This window comes from Mytilus galloprovincialis, chromosome 5, assembly GCF_965363235.1.
Source record: "Mytilus galloprovincialis chromosome 5, xbMytGall1.hap1.1, whole genome shotgun sequence".
NCBI lineage: Eukaryota > Metazoa > Mollusca > Bivalvia > Mytilida > Mytilidae > Mytilus > Mytilus galloprovincialis.
In genome coordinates, this window is record NC_134842.1 from 37,840,545 (window position 1) to 37,860,610 (window position 20,066).

The 20,066-nt window shown below is 33.0% G+C and overlaps 1 protein-coding gene across 2 annotated transcripts in view; it reads left to right on the forward strand.

Moving 5' to 3' along the window:
* LOC143075759 (transient receptor potential cation channel subfamily M member 8-like) overlaps positions 1–10,620 on the forward strand; it is a 37,078-nt gene extending 26,458 nt beyond the window's left edge. Inside the window, exons 16-19 of one of the 2 annotated variants that reach the window (XM_076251324.1) lie at positions 7,627–7,719; positions 9,330–9,394; positions 9,899–9,934; positions 10,445–10,620. In XM_076251324.1, coding sequence (XP_076107439.1) covers positions 7,627–7,719; positions 9,330–9,392 — 156 coding nt within the window. In that variant the 3' untranslated portion in view covers positions 9,393–9,394; positions 9,899–9,934; positions 10,445–10,620. The other variant, XM_076251322.1, reaches the window with a different exon arrangement.
* The last annotated feature ends 9,446 nt before the right edge of the window (positions 10,621–20,066 follow it).

Consider the following 20,066-nt stretch of genomic DNA (forward strand, 5'->3'; position numbering starts at 1 on the left):
AAGCAGTGAAAAATGCTTGGTACTTCAAGGGGCAACTTTTTTTACATTATGACTATATTGATTTTTCCATCATGTAAGGGACATAACTCCCATCGATGGTTTTTAAAAGGCCATTTTTAAGGCAAAACTCTTAAACAAAAGGTCCTTGACCCATAGGGTCTTTTGCAATGACCTTGTGGAGCAATGACCTTGACGAAGGTTACAAGGTCAAAGGTCAAGGTCATCAAATTATGTGGTTTTGGCACTATTTAAACAGTTTTATGTGTGTTTGAATTTCAACCAACCAACATACCAACCAACCAACCAACCAACCAACCAATCAATCAATCAATCAATCAATCAATCAATCATGATCATGATCAATCAACCAATAATGATCATGATCAATCAATCAATCATGTTTCCGTCTCATGTGTTTCTTATAGGGTTCAACCAACCAACCAATCAACCAATCAATCAATCAATCAATCATGATCATGATCAACCAATCATGTTTCCGTCTCATGTGTTTAATATAGGGTCCAAGATCTTCTTTGTGTCTTTTTCCGTGTTTCAATTGACCCTATCCAATGTGTTTAACCAACCAACCAACCAACCAACCAACCAACTAATCAATCAATCAATCAATCATGTTTCCGTCTCATGTGTTTAATATAGGGTCCAAGATCTTCTTTGTTTCTTTTTCCGTGTTTCAATTGACCCTATCCAACGTGTTTAACCAACCAACCAACCAACCAACCAGCCAACTAATCAATTAATCAATCAATCAACCAATCAATCAATCATGATCATGATCAATCAATCATGTTTCCGTCTCATGTGTTTAATATAGGGTCCAAGATCTTCTTTGTTTCTTTTTCCGTGTTTCAATTGACCCTATCCAACGTGTTTAACCAACCAACCAACCAACTAATCAATTAATCAATCAATCAACTAATCAATCAATCATGATCATGATCAATCAATCATGTTTCCGTCTCATGTGTTTAATATAGGGTCCAAGATCTTCTTTGTTTCTTTTTCCGTGTTTCAATTGACCCTATCCAACGTGTTTAACCAACCAACCAATCAACCAACCAACCAACCAACTAACCAACTTATCAATCAATCAATCAATCAATCAATCAATCTGTATGACTGTTTAATCATGACAGTTTATTGAAGGAACAAACTCTCAATTATTCAAGAAAAATTGAAATTTAATATTGTTCTTACGTCACTTCTGAAAAAAAAATCCACATGTTCTCTGAAACTACAAGTACAATCGACCTCAAAATTTGCAGTCAGCAGGGCATACATGTACTAAACGTTTATAAAAAAACTTGGTGCAGATATCTCTCAAAGCTTTTCCTAGAGAAAAGAAATGGCAATGCCGTAAAAATAGCTTGCTAGGTCCGTAAATCTCAGTAAAAACCTACAATAAAATGTCCGCTCCGAGTTTGAAATACTAATCTGTGTTACAAACAGGTGCTGAAAAATGTACATTATCAGAAAATAATCAATAAATGTGTGTTAAAGTTACACCGGATCAATTAAATCCAAAACATGCACTACTTGTGAACTGTCATCAAAATGTCAATTTCCTACAATGACAAAAGAAATTACATTGTGTACATTCCATCTCTATAGATGTTGTCTGTTTAACGTCCCCACCTAAAAAGAAATAAAAAGACTATCTTTTCGTTATTATAAACCCGTGTCACGTGATGTGGCGCGCGCGCTGTACCTAAAATAAAAGAAAAACTTTCCAAACTAAACATGAAACTTCTCCGGTAACAATAATATAGACCCCATACAGAAACAAACAAACAAACAAACAAACAAACAAACAAACAAACACCCCCCAATTCAATTAATTTTACAGGGGGAAAGACCCCCTACAATTGCTTTTTTAAAGCAATTGATTTATATTTATTATTATTATTCTTTTTCCGCCAAACTTTGACAAATTTAGCCGCGTTAACCGTAAGACGTGTTGCTTTCATGTTCACACTATGTATCGGTGTCATGAATACCTATCTGGAACTCACCCTGTTAGTCGAAATATTTTGTCGGTTCGGAGTTATCCCTTCGCAACCCAAAAACCTTGTTATCGTTCCAACAACGTAACCGTAATAGGTAGAAAAAAAACAAAGGGTGAAATTTCTTCAGGACCAGACCCCGGTTCTTCGTTACATTTGGATCGAAAAGATTCAACGACTCATTGGTAGGGTTATGCCCCTATGAAAATTAACCGATGTCGGTTGACCACCAAAACTCAGAAACCGTAAGTCGTAGACATCTAGGATCTTCACCATTCATCATCAATTCATGTATCTTTTTAAAATATCTCAAGGTCAAATTTGTATGTTGACCTTGACCTTTGACCTAACACCTTGTTATGGAATAATCTCAGAAACCATTATACTTACAGAAGTTTTAAATAGTGGAAAATGTTTGGGTCAGTATGGCGCAACTTTGTTACATTTTGACCGAAGAGATTTGACATTTTTTTAAGGGGCATAACACCTGTTTTAGGTTTCTGGAAAGACAAAATCAGCTTTTACTTTATAACCAAAGGTCCTAGACCCATGGGGTCTTCGGCAATGACATTTGGGACTAATGACCTTGACAAAGGTCAAAAGGTCAAAGGTCAAGGTCATGTCCCATATAGCGAATTTAGTGTTTTTAACCTTATTTAAAGGATTTTCAGTGTGTTTTAAAGCTTTTCAATACATTCTACGTCTATTGGAGCATGTATTTTACATTACTAAAGGAAAGACCTCTCAATTGTTCAAGAACAATTGACAGTTTAATTATTATTATTCTTTTTCCGCCAAACTTTGACAAATTTAGCCGCGTTAACCGTAAGACGTGTCGCTTTCATGTTCACACTTTGTATCGGTGTCATGAATACCTATCCAGAACTCACCCTGTTAGTCGAAATATTTTGTCGGTTCGGAGTAATCCCTCCGAAACCCCAAAACCTTGTTATCGTTCCAACACCGTAACCGTAATAGGTAGAAAAAAAACAAAGGGTGAAATTTGTTCAGGACCAGACCCCGGTTCTTCGTTACATTTGGATCGAAAAGATTCAACGACTCATTGGTAGGGTTATGCCCCTATGAAAATTAACCGGTGTCGGTTGGCCACCAAAACTCAGAAACCGTAAGTCGTAGACACCTAGGATCTTCACCATTCATCATCAATTCATGTGACTTTGAAAAATACCTCAAGGTCAAATGTGTATGTTGACCTTGACCTTTGACCTAACACCTTGTTATGGGATAATCTCAGAAACCATTATACTTACAGAAGTTTTGAATAGTGGAAAATGTTTGGGTTATTTAGGCGCAACTTTGTTACATTTTGACCAAAGAGGTTTGACCTTTCTGTAAGGGGCATAACCCCTGATTTAGGTTTCTGAAAAGACAAAATCAGCTTTTACTATATAACCAAAGGTCCTAGACCCATGGGGTCTTCAGCAATGACATTGGGGACTAATGACCTTGACAAAGGTCAAAAGGTCAAAGGTCAAGGTCATGTCCTATATAGCGAATTATGTGTTTCTGACCTAATTTAAAGGATTTTCAGTGTGTTTTAAACATTTTCAGTGTGTTTTAAAGCTTTTTAAGGTTGACCTTGAACTTTGACCTTACCACTTTTTAGTCGATATCTCAAAAACGATTGTACTTACAGAAATAATAAACAGTGAAAAATGTTTAGGTGACTGAGGCACATCTTTTTTACATTTTGACCGAAAGTATTTGACATATTCTTAAGGGGCATAACCCCCGTTAACGGTTTCTGAAAAGGTAAAATTAGCCTAAACTCTTGAACAAAAAGTCCTAGACCCATGGGGTCTTTTACAATGACATTGGGGACTAATAACCTTGACAAAGGTCACAAGGTCAAAGGTCAAGGTCATGTCCTATATAGCGAATTATGTATTTTTGACCTAATTTAAAGGATTTTCAGTGTATTTTAAAGCTTTTCAGTACATTCGACGTCTATTGGAACATGTATTTTACATTACAAAAGGAAAGACCTCTCAATTGTTCAAGAACAATTGACATTTTAATTATTATTATTATTCTTCCGCCAAACTTTGACAAATTTATCCGCGTTAACCGTAAGACGTGTCGCTTTCATATTCACACTTTGTATCTGTGTCATGAATACCTATCCGGAACTCACCCTGTGAGTCGAAATATTTTGTCGGTTCGGAGTAATCCCTCCGAAACCCAAAAACCTTGTTATCGTTCCAACACCGTAACCGTAATAGGTAGAAAAAAACCGAAGGGTGAAATTTGTTCAGGACCAGACCCCGGTTCTTCGTTACATTTGGATCGAAAGGATTCAACGACTCATTGGTAGGGTTATGCCCCTCTGAAAATTAACCGGTGTCGGTTGGCCACCAAAACTCAGAAACCGTAAGTCGTAGACACCTAGGATCTTCACCAATCATCATCAATTCATGTATCTTTGAAAAATACCTCAAGGTCAAATTTGTATGTTGACCTTGACCTTTGACCTTACACCTTGTTATGGGATAATCTCAGAAACCATTATACTTACAGAAATTTTAAATAGTGGAAAATGTTTGGGTCATTATGGCGCAACTTTGTTACATTTTGACCGAAGAAATTTGACCTTTCTGTAAGGGGCATAACCCCTGATTTAGGTTTCTGAACAGACAAAATCAGCTTTTACTACATAACCAAAGGTCCTAGACCCATGGGGTCTTCAGCAATGACATTGGGGACTAATGACCTTGACAAAGGTCACAAGGTCAAAGGTCAAGGTCATGTCCCAGATAGCGAATTATGTGTTTTTGACCTTATTTTGATGATTTTTAGTGTGTTTTAAATGTTTTTAAGGTTGACCTTGACCTTTGACCTTTCAACTTGTTAGTCGATATCTCAAAAACGGTTACTCTTACAGAAATAGTAAACAGTGAAAAATGTTTAAGTGACTGAGGAACAACTTTTTTACATTTTGACCAAAAGGATTTGAAATATTCTTAAGGGGCATAACCCCCGTTAACGGTTTCTGAAAAGGTAAAATTAGCTTTAACCCTTGAACGAAAAGTCCTAGACCCATGGGGTCTTTTACAATGACATTGTTGACCAATGACCTTCACAAAGGTTACAAGGTCAAAAGCCAAGGTCATGTCCAAATTATCGAATTTGTTGTTTTTGTCATTTTTTAACGGTTTTGTGTGTGTTTGAGAACTTTTCAATGCATTCTACGCCTATTAGAACATGTACCTTACATTTCGAAAAGGAAAGACCTCTCAATTGTTCAAGAACAATTGACATTTTAATTATTATTTTTTTTTTTTATTCTTCCGCCTAATTTTTTTCTTGCGTATTGTTGATGTTTCAAAAGATGTCGCTTAGATATTTGGAATATGATATCGTAAAGTATATGCGCTTTTAAAACTGACCACTGCGTAACCAAATACTTTACGTTGTAAGAGTTATCTCCCCAAACACTGTTTTTCTTGTGGCCACTACTCCTTCGCAACCATAAAAGATGACGACAAATTTATTTTACCAAATTGCTCGTTACATCTTAAGGATTAGGATATTCATTTGGACCGAAGCTTTACGGAGACTCCATATGAGAGTTATTCCCCTTTTTCATTTGAAGTAAGTGATATGCATTTCTAAATGGTAAACCATAAGTAACAGAGACCTAGGGTCTTTAGATTTGAGGTCCTTGGTTAAAAAAAAATGAAAATTAAGGTCAAGGTCAAAGGTCAAGGTCATATTTGAAATTTGATTTTGGCTTATTTTCACTCATTTTCATTAATCTTATAAGATATCGACAAATTGTTTTTAAAAAATTGTTAGTTGGGACATGTAGTAACTTATAAATTTTGGTTAAAAGGTTGCGTAGACAATAAATGGGAGTTTTCGCCCCTCCTATATTTAGAATTATGCGTAAAGTGATATTACTCATTAACCATACATATTTAAGACCTATGGTCTTTTGATTCGACGTCCTTAGCTTGTGACTTTGAAATTGAGGTCAAGGTCAAAGGTTAATAGGACGTTCTAGATTTTGACCTTTGCTTTAAATTCATATTTAAACACAATAAAGCCATAGAAACTGACATTTTGGACTGATTTTTAATATTTTAATATCAAAATAGATCTTAACTTGTGGAAAGACCTTCAATTGTTCTCTGAACAATTGGTTTTTAATTATTTTTTTTTTTCTTCCGCCTAATTTTTTTCTTTCGTAGTATTGTTGTTTCACAAGATGTCGCTTAGATATTTAAAATATGATATCATAAAGTTTATGTGCTTTAAAAACTGACAACCGCTTAACCAAATACTTTACGTTGTAAGAGTTATCTCCCCAAACACTGTTTTTCTTGTGGCCACTACTCCTTCGCAACCGTAAAAGATTACGACAAATTTATTTTACCAAATTGCTCGTTACATCTTCAGGATTAGGCGTTTAGTTTTGACCGAAGCTATCTGGAGACTCCATATGAGAGTTATTCCCCCTTTTGTATTTGATATAAGTGAAATGCATTTCTAACTGGTAAACCATAAGTGATAGAGACCTAGGGTCTTTTGATTTGAGATCCTTGGTCCAAAAAAAAAAAAATAATAAGGTCAAGGTTAAAGGTCAAGGTCATATTCTAAATTTTTTATTTTGGCTTATTTTTACTAGTTTTCAAAACCTTATAACATATCAACATCTTATTTTCACTAAATTGTAAGTTGAGACATGCCGTTACTTATCAATTTTGGTTGACAGGGTGCGTAAACAATAAATAGGAGTTTTCGCCCATCTTATATTTAGAATTATGCGTAAAGTGATATAACTCATTTACCATACATTATAAAGACCTAGGGTCTTTTGATTTGAGATCCTTGGTTTATGACCTTGAAATTGAGGTCAAGGTCATAGGTAATTTGCAGATTCTAGGTTTTGACCTTTGCTTTAAATTCATATTTATACACCATAAAGCCATAGGAAATGACATTTAAAACTGATTTTTAATATTTTGATAACAAAATAGATATTGACTGGTGGAAAGACCTTCAATTGTTCTCTGAACAATTGGTTTTTAATTAAGTTTGTTTTTTTATTCAGTTTATTGGTGTAATTGGTTTCAAATTATTCATTCATTTCTTTAATTATTCAATGAAGTATTTAAGATCATTCCATCATTAAATTCCTGCCAAAACAAATGAAAAAATACAAGAACAACAATTTAGTGTTGGAAATTATTCTTTCTCTCAACTATAAAACAGACAACTATGCTATATAGATATAGTAACATGTGGTATTAGTGCAAATGAGACAACTCTCTATCCAAGTCACAATTTATAAAAGTAAATAATTATAGGTCAGGGTACGGTCTCCAGCACGGAGCCTTGTCTCACACCGAACAGTAAGCTATTAAGGGCCCAATACAATTACTAGCGTAGAACCATTCAAACGGGAAACCCAACGGTCTAACCTATAAAAAATAAAGAAAGTTGTTACGATGCTTTTAATTGTATTGTATGTTTTACTTTGTTATTGAAGACATGTTAGTTTGTTGTTTGACATTTGTACATTAAGAGAACTACTTGCATATGTTTAATTAAAAAAGTCATTGTATTTTTTTTTAATGAAAAGATGTTAAAGACGATGAAAGAAGACATGTTGAAGACGATCAAAAATGAGATATTGAAGATAAACCACGACAATTTGAAAGAGATAAAATCTATGGTTTGTTATCTTCTTGCAAGCACGCATACAAATAATAACATTAGTCAAGCATTTGTTATTAATATAACCGGAGTATTTTTAATTTAGTTCGAAATTTTCTTATGTTGTAATGGTAAACCACTATCCCATGTTAAAGGAGGGTTGGGATCCCGAATGTTTAACCCCGCCACATTCTGTATACATGTGCCCATCCCAAGTCAGAGCCTGTAATTTAGTGGTTGTCGTTTATTGATGTGTTACATATTTGTTTTTCGTTATTTTCTTGTACATTTGTTATGCCGTTAGTTTTCTCGTTTGAAATATTTTACATTTGTCATTTCGGGACTTTTATAGCTGACTATGTGGTATGGGCTTTGTTCGTTGTTGAAGGCCGTACGGGACGTATTGTTGTTTATTTTGTCTCTATGACCAAAATTTTCTGCCACAATATCTTCAACTAAGTTATTAAGAAACTTCGAAGTAAAATCGGCACTATTTGATAAATCCTAGGAACAATGTTAAACTGTATTATCAAATCGACTTTATTCAACTTTCAAATTCATGAATTCTAGAAAAACAGCATAAATAAACTTGCCATCTAAAATATTTTTGTAACAAACATGTACATAGCCCCTAAAAGAGGAGCGAAAGATACCATAGAGACAATCAAACTTATAGATCGAAGATAAATTGACAACGCCATGGCTTAAAATGAAAAAGACAAACAGACACAGGACACACCATAGAAACATAGAACATAGAAAACTAAAGACTGAGCAATACGTTTCTCACCATTAAATGGGGTAGATCTCAGGTGATCATGATGGGTTAGTAGATCATGTTTAATATGTGGCACCCGTTGTGTTGCTCATGTTATTTCAACCCCGGTAAATAGTCTTATTCGGTAGGTCAAATTTATGGAAAGGGAAGGGGTTGTACTTACGACATGAGGAACATATCCTATATCATATGCTAAACAGTTATTCCAAAGGGTCAACCAACTCCTTATGGCGTCTGTAAAATTTACGGAGGAATGATTTCAACTTCACCATTTAGAACTCCTGGTTTAATAGCGTCCTTGTGAGCAGTAACCTTCTATCAAGGAAATCATGATAGGAAATACAAGCCCGGGAATATCGTATCATTTGGGAGATATATACTCCGTAAAATGATGCACTAAGATTTGCACAATTGTCTGATATCACACTGACATAAGCAATGTTACATATATAGACAGAAAGTTATCATGAAATACGCATTGTACTACCTTTAAATTACAAACAGTCACGCGTCGATAACATCGGACATTTTGAAAAAAAGTTTAAAAAGAGAACCATATTTCTTTATATTTCATTTTCAAATTGTTGAGAAGTTACCACCATTTATAAATTAAAATTCATGTATTTATCTGTTTTTTTTTAAAAATTTACATATATCAAAATCTGCATTACTCTGATTGATATTTCTTTTTAAAGGGTAAACACACACAAGCTACTTAATCAATTGACGCTTGTCATTTACATTTAATATCAGCACCCGATATTTCATATAATATCAATATTAATAGCGACTTTCAAATTATGATTGTTTCTAAAATATTATTTATGAAAGACATCAATGTATTGCTACAGATAAAGGCACAGTTCAAGCACAACAATGAACAAGAAGGCCAGCCTGCATCAACGCAATTGTAAAAGTAAGACACTGTTATCCTTCATGATAATGAACCCAGCGTATGTGGTTAACAAACACTATACATCATGTAATTTGCCTATATTCAGCCGTTAATGAAACACATCACACGTCGAAAGATATATTCTATATGGATAAAGTCTAAGGTTGTTTACATTGCAGTTTAAAGTTATTCATTTTATGAATAATATTATATTGACTTTAATTGGTAGCTTTAAATGTGTGTTTTCATAATTTATTTCTCAAACTAGGATTTCTAGATTCAAACTTCATAAATGAATTAAAGAAGTTAAAATCAGTAAAAGGTTTGTAAATTATATCTGATATTTATATCTTGAAGAAAGCGTTTATAATGTGTATTGAAGAAAGGTAGCATGACTGGAAATCCAATGCACAAAATGGTTAAACGATAATAGGTTATCAAATCAAAAAGCAACATGGAATCAGCATTTTAAGTATTTTTAATGTTTTAAGGTAAGAAATTCGAAGTAATTTTTTTCATTTTCAGATAAGATAGATGTTAATGATTCTAAATAATATTTCAGTGAGTATGTTTAGTTAAATTTGCAAAAAAAAGGATTTCTTTGTTTTTAATTGAATTCTAAAATAAAATATAAAAAAACCTTGATTGTCAATAAGGTACCGCAGTCAACGTTGTTGTATTATCTCAATCACTAAAAAACAAACAGATATATAAACAAACATTTACCTTGACACAATAGCACAATGACGGGATGTATAAGTAATAAGGGCCGAATCATATGAAAGAACGAAACACAAAAAGGCACACAGACAAAACACTTTTACTAAACCGAAATACAAGAATACAGAAATATCATTTAAATAAACCACAAACAATTGATTATATCAGTCTTTGCTTCGATAACAGCAGTATATCCGTAAAGGACCACAATATTTTTAAAAGTGATTTGAACAGCGTCATCCTTATAGTACCAATCTACAAAGTCACTTTCTATAAACATTTAAAAAAGATGTCAAATAGTACTATAATATAACAATAGTAATGATGATAATGAAAACAATGTTTCTGTAGATCAAGAAGATTTAAAGAGGAGATAATGACAAAGAAGAAATAAAAACAATTTGTTCAGACATTATGTCACGTTATACATGATCAATTTATATGTAAAATATGTCTGCATTTATATATGTAATGTGTTTTCATTTTAAATCATGTGTCTTACATTTAATGATTTTTGTACAATAAACTGTTTTTTTTTTTTAATTATCTTAGTTGTTTTATTGAAAAAGGTGGCGGGGGAGGAGGCGGCTTTGTTTAGTTTAGTTTTGATTTGTTTTTGTTTGTTTTTGTGTGTTACTGTAGTGTAGAGGAATTGTGAATTCTCATCGATTGATAAAGTTTTGTTTAAAATAATGTGATCTCGATACATATTTCTTCAATGTATTTTTATCATAAGGATGTCATCGACTAATGGAGTATTTGAGTATCCATCCAGCTAGGAGTATTTTTTGTTTTCATTTACTTGTTATATACATGTACATATTAGTTAACATAAATGTATAAACTGTATTTGTTCAAAGCTAAAAAATGTCAAGTAAAAGAGGGGCGAAAGATACCAAAGGGACAGTCAAAATCATAGATCGAAAATAAAACCATAGTCCAAAAAAAAAAAAGCCAAAATTTTCGTTTTCTTATACTAGTCATTAGAAAAATGTTTATCAAAGAAATGGATCACTTGGTGAAGTAACTGTTTTGTGATTATAAAAAAGAAGATGCGGTATGATTACCAATGAGACTGTCATCAAGAGACCAAAATGACGCAGACATTGACAACTATAGGTCATCGTACGGCCTTCAACAATGAGCAAAGCCCATATCGCTTAGTCAGCTATAAAAGGCCCCGATATGACAATGTAAAACAATTCACACGAGAAAACCAACGGCCTTATTTATATAAAAAAAATGAACACCAGAAACACGTGTTTTTGGTTTTACTAAACACATGGTTTGTGTTAATGTTTGTCATGATTCGACGATGTATAATGTGGATTAAATGAGTGTATGCAGCTCATCAGACTCGTGACAAGCATTATGGTAAACCTATAATTTAAGGGGTTTGTTTGAGTAATTCAGGTTATTTGAAGTTTTTCTATGGTGATAAAGCAGCATTTCGTTATTGTGGCATTTTTGACTGCGGGAAATCAATTGATTCCAACCATGAATACGTTGTCTGTGGTTAATTCTTCACACTGTTGATAGCGACTTGGTGTATACCTCATTGGGATTAAGACATAGATTGACGAAAAGACTTGTACATTTCCTATAGCCAAATAAAAAGGCATTTATTATTGGAATGTTGCAACTAAACTTAGGCAAGAAGTTTCAGTCAATCTTTAAGATGAAAAAAAACAGTATAGTTTCAATTGTATGTGATATCATGAGCGACCTTGTTAAGTGGTTGATGTGAAACCCGACAGAAGATACAGCAGGTCGTAAATTTCTATTCGGTGCTATCCTCAACGTTAAGAAGCAGAATAAACTCATCCGCATCGAACAAAAAGTATTCCGTAAGCTTAAAAACCGTCTTGCGGCCGATCCAAAAACCAGAAACGCACAAGTTTAGCAAACAACCCGTGCTATCATGAGTTTTCAGGAGAGGAAACTATCTCTTCCTTATAAAACCGCTGCTCTTACTGTTTCAGTTTTTAATTCACAACATCACGAAATCTACAGTAGCCCTTCATTTGGACCAGCGGATAATGGAAACCTTATCTGATGGCATCTATTACAACTGCACCAAGTTTGATCACTGTCGAATTTAATATAACCTCTTCAGTGGTTCCGTGTTTTCATTTTAGGAAACTTCTACATTTGAGAATTTTAGAATAACAAATCTAAAAATAATCATTAAAATTGAAAATATGAAGGTGATGCACTTTGAGAATAACTGAATTTCGTAGGTGTTATTGAAATTCCATTTAAACCGTTGAACATGTTTAATATCAATCAACTAAGTGTTGTTGTTCAAAGTTCAGGCAAAACATTTTGATATTAGGTTTAAGTGAAATGAATTTGTTAATTGAAGGATAAAAATTTTAAGTTTGGAATGTGAAATTATTAAAAAAAAAAGGTTGCTATAAATATGCATTTTATTATTAGTCTGGACATTTCCTTTATCATGTTTATGGTGTATGTATTAATCAACAAATATATTCAGGATTATGATGGAACATACATTTGACTGCTTTACTATGTTGCCGTTTCGTTTATCATTTTATCATTTTAACAACCAATCGAAAATATTGGCGTGGAAATGACGTTGATATTATATATTACTTAGATGATGAACTTCGAGTAGGTAAAAATTAACTAGAAACTGCGAAATATCCATCTTTGAACAAACCCATGCATTACAAGCATGTGTTTCAAATTAGCATAGGCAAATCTACTGTCTAACCAGTACAATATGTAGAATAGTTCAATTAAGTTTAAGGTGTGTATGATTTCTCAATTTTAATTTACACTTATATCATTGATTGATACTTTTAATAACTTTACACAATTAACAGCGCTGAAATTAGCTGAGGTGCCAAGATGCATAGTTTCAATATGTACAGTCATTGGTAACATAAAACTGTTAATAACCTGTAATTTATACTTGTTAATAGAGATCAGACTGAAATTAGATTTAAAGTTAACTCACATTTGAGCTAAAATTAAGCAACAGAAGAGTTAAACAGAATTTTTTTAAGCTGTTTATTGTTTCGTCAAGTGCTGGTGTTTTCTGATACTAGTTACGTAGCTGCTTGTACGGTTGCTTGATCGCACGTGGATATCTACAAATTTTTTCCATCCTATGGCAAAATGTGGCTAACCTGTTTAGATTAACTTCACAAAAAACTGTAATGTCAACAGTGAACGGAAGAGCTGTTTAAATCTCTTTTTATGTGACATAACATGAACATTTTTCAACCTTATATAAGAAGTAACTTGTGGGATAGACGAGACGAGGTAATTACAGAAGAAATCAAGAACATCTTCACCGCTTTCTTGAACCTAAAAAAGATAAAGTTTGATTTACCAACATTTGGATTAGCATTATCACAATTTACAATTAATAAAATTGCAATCACTTGAAACCGTTCAGAAACAGCCAGGACTATCCCAGAAGCAATGTAAAATATCCCGTGAAGTTCAGCAATTATTTTGGATAGAAATACATCAAACCTTCTTCTCGGTCTTAATGACAAATATTAGGACAGGGGAACATAACTTAACTTTCTATTGATGTCATTAATATTGTCGATAAACGTCTTATAAATAAAAGGTCTCATGGTAAACGTAAACGTAAACCGTAGTCAATGTATTAAACATCGCATACATTATAAAATTTTCCTGAGATCACCCCTAGTTTTTGGTGGGGTTCGTGTTGTTTATTCTTTAGTTTTCTATGTTGTGTCATGTTTACTATTGTTTTTCTGTTTGTCTTTTTCATTTTTAGCCATGGCGTTGTCAGTTTGTTTTGGATTTGTGAGTTTGACTGTCCCTTTGGTTTCTTTCGTCCCTCTTTTATAACCTATCCTGATTTCTTTGATAGAGGATTGCTGCTCACAAGGAAGCTATTTAACCAAGAGTCCCAAATGGTGAAGTTATAGATTAAGTAATATTGTGTTTTATTTCATATCGGTTAAGAATAAGCTTCTCTTATTGGATAAAAAGGGACCACATTATTCTTTGGTAATAAATTCCATCGGTCGTTAACAGAAAAAAACGGTCCAGAAAACTGGTCGTTAACGGATTTTTACATGATAATGACCGGTGGGCATAGTTTCCGTCTGTTAATGACCGTTGGGGCGTGGTTTCTCTGTTTAGAGAGATGTCTCTTTAATAAAACATTTTCCTGTTTTCAAAATAATATTTAAGTTGTTGAATTGCTTGCCATATGTTTTCGTAAATTATAAAATTATAGAGACCTTGATTCAGTATTCATATACTGAAAAATTGCATTAAAATGAATGGCAGTATTACTACGACTACTCATCAATCTTTGGCATAGAAATCGCACAGCTACTCAAGTTTGCTTTGGACATTTTGAATTTAATATAATTTCTAAAAACATGGTTCCTGTGGGCAGTCCATATATCACGATAATGACAAGTTTTTCAAGAACTATTATGTAATTATCATATCATTCACCGAATAGATAAGACCAGAACAAAAAAGAAAACTAAAATATATGTGGTTTAGGCAATTTTCATATTAGGAAATTCAAACATAAATGAATTATTTAATCAAAACTGAAATGTTTACAGTACTTAGTGCATTCATGACGTCTTTATATAAGAATATTTACAATGAACTCCTCCCCTAATTCCCCTTCACAAAAATAACTTCAAAGCACATGAAACATATATTATGGTTAATTTCTGTAACTTTGTTATACAGATCCTGAATCACTCTAAATAAAAAAAATATTATTTTAACCATGACTCCTAATAGCTAAAAAATGTAGATGTCTAAAGTGACTTCTAAAATAGTATAAAGTTTAAAGATATTTAAATTGTTTGTCTTATGTTGCAAAACCTTGCAAACTTATACAGATTGTAAAGATTAAGTTATATTTGACACCGCAGTATTGTTAAAATAAAGTTATCACAAAAAGACCGCATGAGTCGATTAAATCTACAACTGTCTATCACATTCTAAAATATTTCATAAATATAAAATGTGTAAGAGAATATATTTAGGTCATCTATTGAATATGATATAAAGCTACATGTAAATGTTAAGTGTTATGATAAAATTTAAATAGACAATAATATAAATAAGAATAATACTAGTAGAAACAATGGTGCGATGTATTTGAGAAAGTTAATAAGAATAAGATATGTGACCTTAAACATCAAATACTTAAGCTTCATCAACCTTGAAAAATCACAAGACAAAAATTGAAGTCATGTTGTTCTTAGGTCAAATGATCGAAAGCCATTATAATGTCACGGGTTTGGGTAGCGTGTACGTGATACATTTAACTCTACTAATAAAAATGACGTTTTTGTTCATGGGATGGGGAAAATATACGTTAATCAAATCGAGGAATAATGTAATACATGTATACAATAAATGATTTATTGAACTTCTAATGCTATTTTTTTGACAGGATTTCCAAGAGTTACAATAAAGTTGATTTGTTCTTTAGTTGTCTTTTTCTTTACTTTAACTTCATAGACCAATCTTTTCAAACGGGTTACTCTGCCTTTTACCAAATATTCGAGCCTTATACCAAATCAATATATCGGGATTAACCCCGTATATGGATATAGGCAACTGTTCTCTTTTCGGAATTATGTCCGACTAGAATTCACTTTAATGTTGAAATTATAAATATTTCGTCCTGAATAGCTTGTTTCTCCTTAATATTTGCAACGAATTATGAGAATCACCTCAGTAAAGTAATTGTAAAGCTTAAATAAGCTATATAATATACATGTATCTTGCTTTTATATTAAATAAAATAAATTTTCTCTGTACCTTTTCTTTTTGTGAATATCTGTATTTTTTTCCGTATGTCCTTTCCTCTTTGACTGTCGAATCCCAGAACCCCGAATAAGCCAAACGGTCTTGTTTTTATATGACGACGCTATGTAGCTATATCAATTGCTAAAATTAAGCTATCCCTATGGTGTCCCCATAGTTACAGCTAAGAGTGGCGCGAAATTCGCCATCTCTTAGGTAACGATAAGAATCTCGTATTTGCATCCCAACAACATGTTACTTCTTTGTACTATCAATATTATTCAGCTTCCGTTAAATAAACCTCAAATAAACTTTATTTCATTGAAAACTATTACCAAATATAGAATCAGGATAAATTTACCCATATCGAGCCTCTGAAAGTTTCCTTCTTTTTTCATCCAAGTACGCACATGCGCAAAGTCAACTTTCGAATACACATCCTCTATGGAATTTTGTACATCAGGAGTTTGTAAACATTGACCGATAAGACAACAATTTGAAACAAAAATGAAATGTTGACATGCTAAAAAAGTAAGACCAAAAGAAGTCCGACCGACGCATAACCTCAGAAACAGCTGCCATGTGCTTAAACGAAAGAAATCCTCTAAAACCAGATGTCCCACTTCGTACACAAAATGTATGTTGACTCCTCCACATGTGCTTACATTTACCAATCTCATATACCAAATATTTATGTAAATGAACTATACCATTACCTATAACATATGTTACTTTGGTATAAGTAATGGGCAAAGTTAATAACTTGCACAACCTCTTGTAATAAAAAGGGGGGGGTCAATTTGTAGATCATTACAATAATTAACGCTATAAACCCAATTGACAATTGACAATCGACATAATTTCTTTCTAAAACAGTTCATACAACCATTCTTCCTATTAATCTATTGCTAATTATAGAGAAATTCATCCATTATTGTTATTCATATGTAAAATTGAGAATGGAAATGGGGAATGTGTCAAAGAGACAACAACCCGACCATAGAACAGACAACAGCAGAAGGTCACCAACAGGTCTTCAATGTAGCGAGAAATTCCCGCACCCGATGGCGTCCTTCAGCTAGACCCTAAATAAATAGATATTCTAGTTAAGTGATAATGAACGCCATACTTAACTCCAAATTGTACACACGAAACTTAAATGAAAAATAGTACAAGACTAACAAAGGCCAGAGGCTCCTGACTTGGGACAGGCGCAAAAATGCGTTGGGGTTTAACATGTTTATGAGATCTCCACCCTCCCCCTATATCTCTAGCCAATGTAGAAAAGTAAACGCATAACAGTACGCACATTAAAATTCAGTTCAAGAGAAGTCCGAGTCTGATGTCAGAAAATGTAACCAAAGAAAATAAACAAAATGACAATAAATAACAACAGACTACTAGCAGTTAACTGACATGCCAGCTCAAGACTCTCATTAACCTGAAAGATTATGTCTTCATCATATGAATATCAGGCAAATCCTTCCCGTTAGGGGTTTAGTATCATACCATCATAACATATATGAGAAGAACATAACCCCGCGTCATGCCAACAACTGTTTTTAAAAAAAATGTGTTTAGTACCTTAGATAACTATTTACACCACTGGGTCGATGCCACTGCTGGTGGACGTTTCGTCCCCGAGAGTATCACCAGCCCAGTAGTCAGCACTTGGGTGTTGACATGAATATCAATTACTAGTATATGGTCATTTTTATAAATTTCCTGTTTACAAAACTTTGAATTTTTCGAAAAAACTAAGGATTTTCTTACCCCCAGGAGTAGATTACCTTAGCCGTATTTTGAATAACATTTTGGAATTTTGGGTCCTCAATGCTCTTTAACTTTGTATTTGTTTTGCTTTTTAACTGTTTTGATCTGAGCGTCACTGATGAGTCTTATGTAAACGAAACGCGCGTCTGGCGTATTAAATTATAATCCTGGTACCTTTGATAAGTATTTAGTTCCGATGCAAAGACCCTTTAAGTGAATCAATATTAACGCCAAAATATACAATCTTTAATGACCTGACAACAGTATCTTAACTATATCTTTTCTTTAATAGTCTATTTAAAGGTTTTGTTAGCTTCTGAGGGGAATACTGACATTTTTGTGCTATATAAAGAATATTTCCATAAAAAAAAAATGGATGTGAAATACCTGAACGTATAAAAAGTCTGCATGTTGAGCTATATTTACGAATGATGTCCTTATACCGATGATGACATTTAGTAAATGTTTGTGATATCGAAAACCTTGGTATAATAATTTTTCAGTTATACATAAGTTTCTCTCGTTAAAATCTAAAACATTGTTACATACACGAGCTAATCGTACAAGTTGAGATATGTAAACACCGTAAGATGGTGACAAGGGAACTTCACCTTCTAAAAATGGATAATTAACGATAGGAAAATGAAAAATCATCTCTTTTATCATAAATTTTAGTGTTAAGCTTTCCGTTAATGATAAAGATATAATCAAGATCGAGGAAAGGGCAGTGGTCATTGTTAGTATTAGCTTTATTTAAAGTAAGTTCAACAGGATACATTTCTTTAGTATACATGCTGAAGTCGTCATTTTTGATAGCCAAAAGAGGGACGAAAGATACCAAAGGGACAGTCAAACTCATAAATCTAAAACAAACTGACAACGCCATGGCTAAAAATGAAAAAGACAAACAAACAACAGCACACACGACACAACATAGAAAACTAAAGAATAAACAACACGAACCCCACCAAAAAACTAGGGGTGATCTCAGGTGCTCCGGAAGGGTAAGCAGATCCTGCTCCACATGCGGCACCCGTCGTATTGCTTATGTGATAACAAATCCGGTAAATAGTCTAATTCGGTAGGTCACATTCAGGAAAGGGAAGGGGATTGTAGTTACGACGTAAGGAACATATCCGATATCATTTGTGATACGGTTATTCCATAACGGTCAACCAACTCGTGATGGCGTCCGTAAAATTTACGAAGGGATGATTTCAACTTCACCATTTGGAACTCTTGGTTTAATAAACATCATCCAAATATCTAAAAGTATTATTTAATTTGTGTATCAGATGTTGTTTTTATAGGTCTTTGCTGATTCTTTTGTATAAATTGTTACTCATAGCAATACAAGAACAGGTCTGCAATAAGTGGTGCACAGTTAATCCCCATTGGAATTCCGATAACCTGACGATATACGGAATCCCCAAAGCGAACAAAAATGTTATCTAGTAAAAATTCAAGGGCAAATATAGTATCAAAGCATTTCCAATTGACAGAGTTTGTTTGTTTATTGCTACTAAACAATTGTGCATTTTTAAACATTTGATCGGTATACTGCAAAGTCTTAAATAACAATCTTTACAATTTTGCATAAATACAAAAAACTTTTTATTTTTCTTCGCTTGAAAACGCTTCTTCTTTGCTTAATTAAAGATCAAATTCATCCTCTTCATGAACAGTACTTCTTCTTCAAGAATGGTGATAGTGAATATAAAATACCTGTTTAAGGTCATGAAAAGTCTTACGTTGTGATAAACCACATTGATTCCGAAAACTAATATATTGAAGATGATTTTATCTGAAGGCTTGATGTTTTGATCGACACCATATTACCTTAATTTAAAGAATTGATGATTCAATAGTAAACAGCTGGTATTGTAAAGGGTTCCAATTTTTCATTTCTTCTGATCGACTTTTTCATATATTCACAATGAAACACAATTCCCTCAAGTCATTTTGAAATATAAAGTGAAAACTATCTTGAGAAGCTCTTTTATTTCAGTTTAAGTTGTGTTTCTAAACGCCCTCTTTGGTTTAAATAGATTGAACTTATGTTATGTGTTTTTGTTTTATTAATGATTTTTTTCGTAGCCCTTATAGTATTATCAATATAGTTAATAAGCAGTCAATGAAGATTCGTTCAGTCTATTTTCAGACTGAAAAGTAGCCATTATGAACCTTTATTGAGCATAACTGTTTTTAATTTACATGAAAAGTGACCAAAAAGTTGTGTTTTTACACCAAGAAAAGTTAATTCATCTCACTTAATTGACGCAACACATATTTGCTTAAAATTAATTAGAATGATCAATGCTGTAATACATTGGTATGTTAAGACTATATTTAAGATAGCTTTTAGCTCAAATTCACCGATTACTCATACAAACTTTTGACTGGA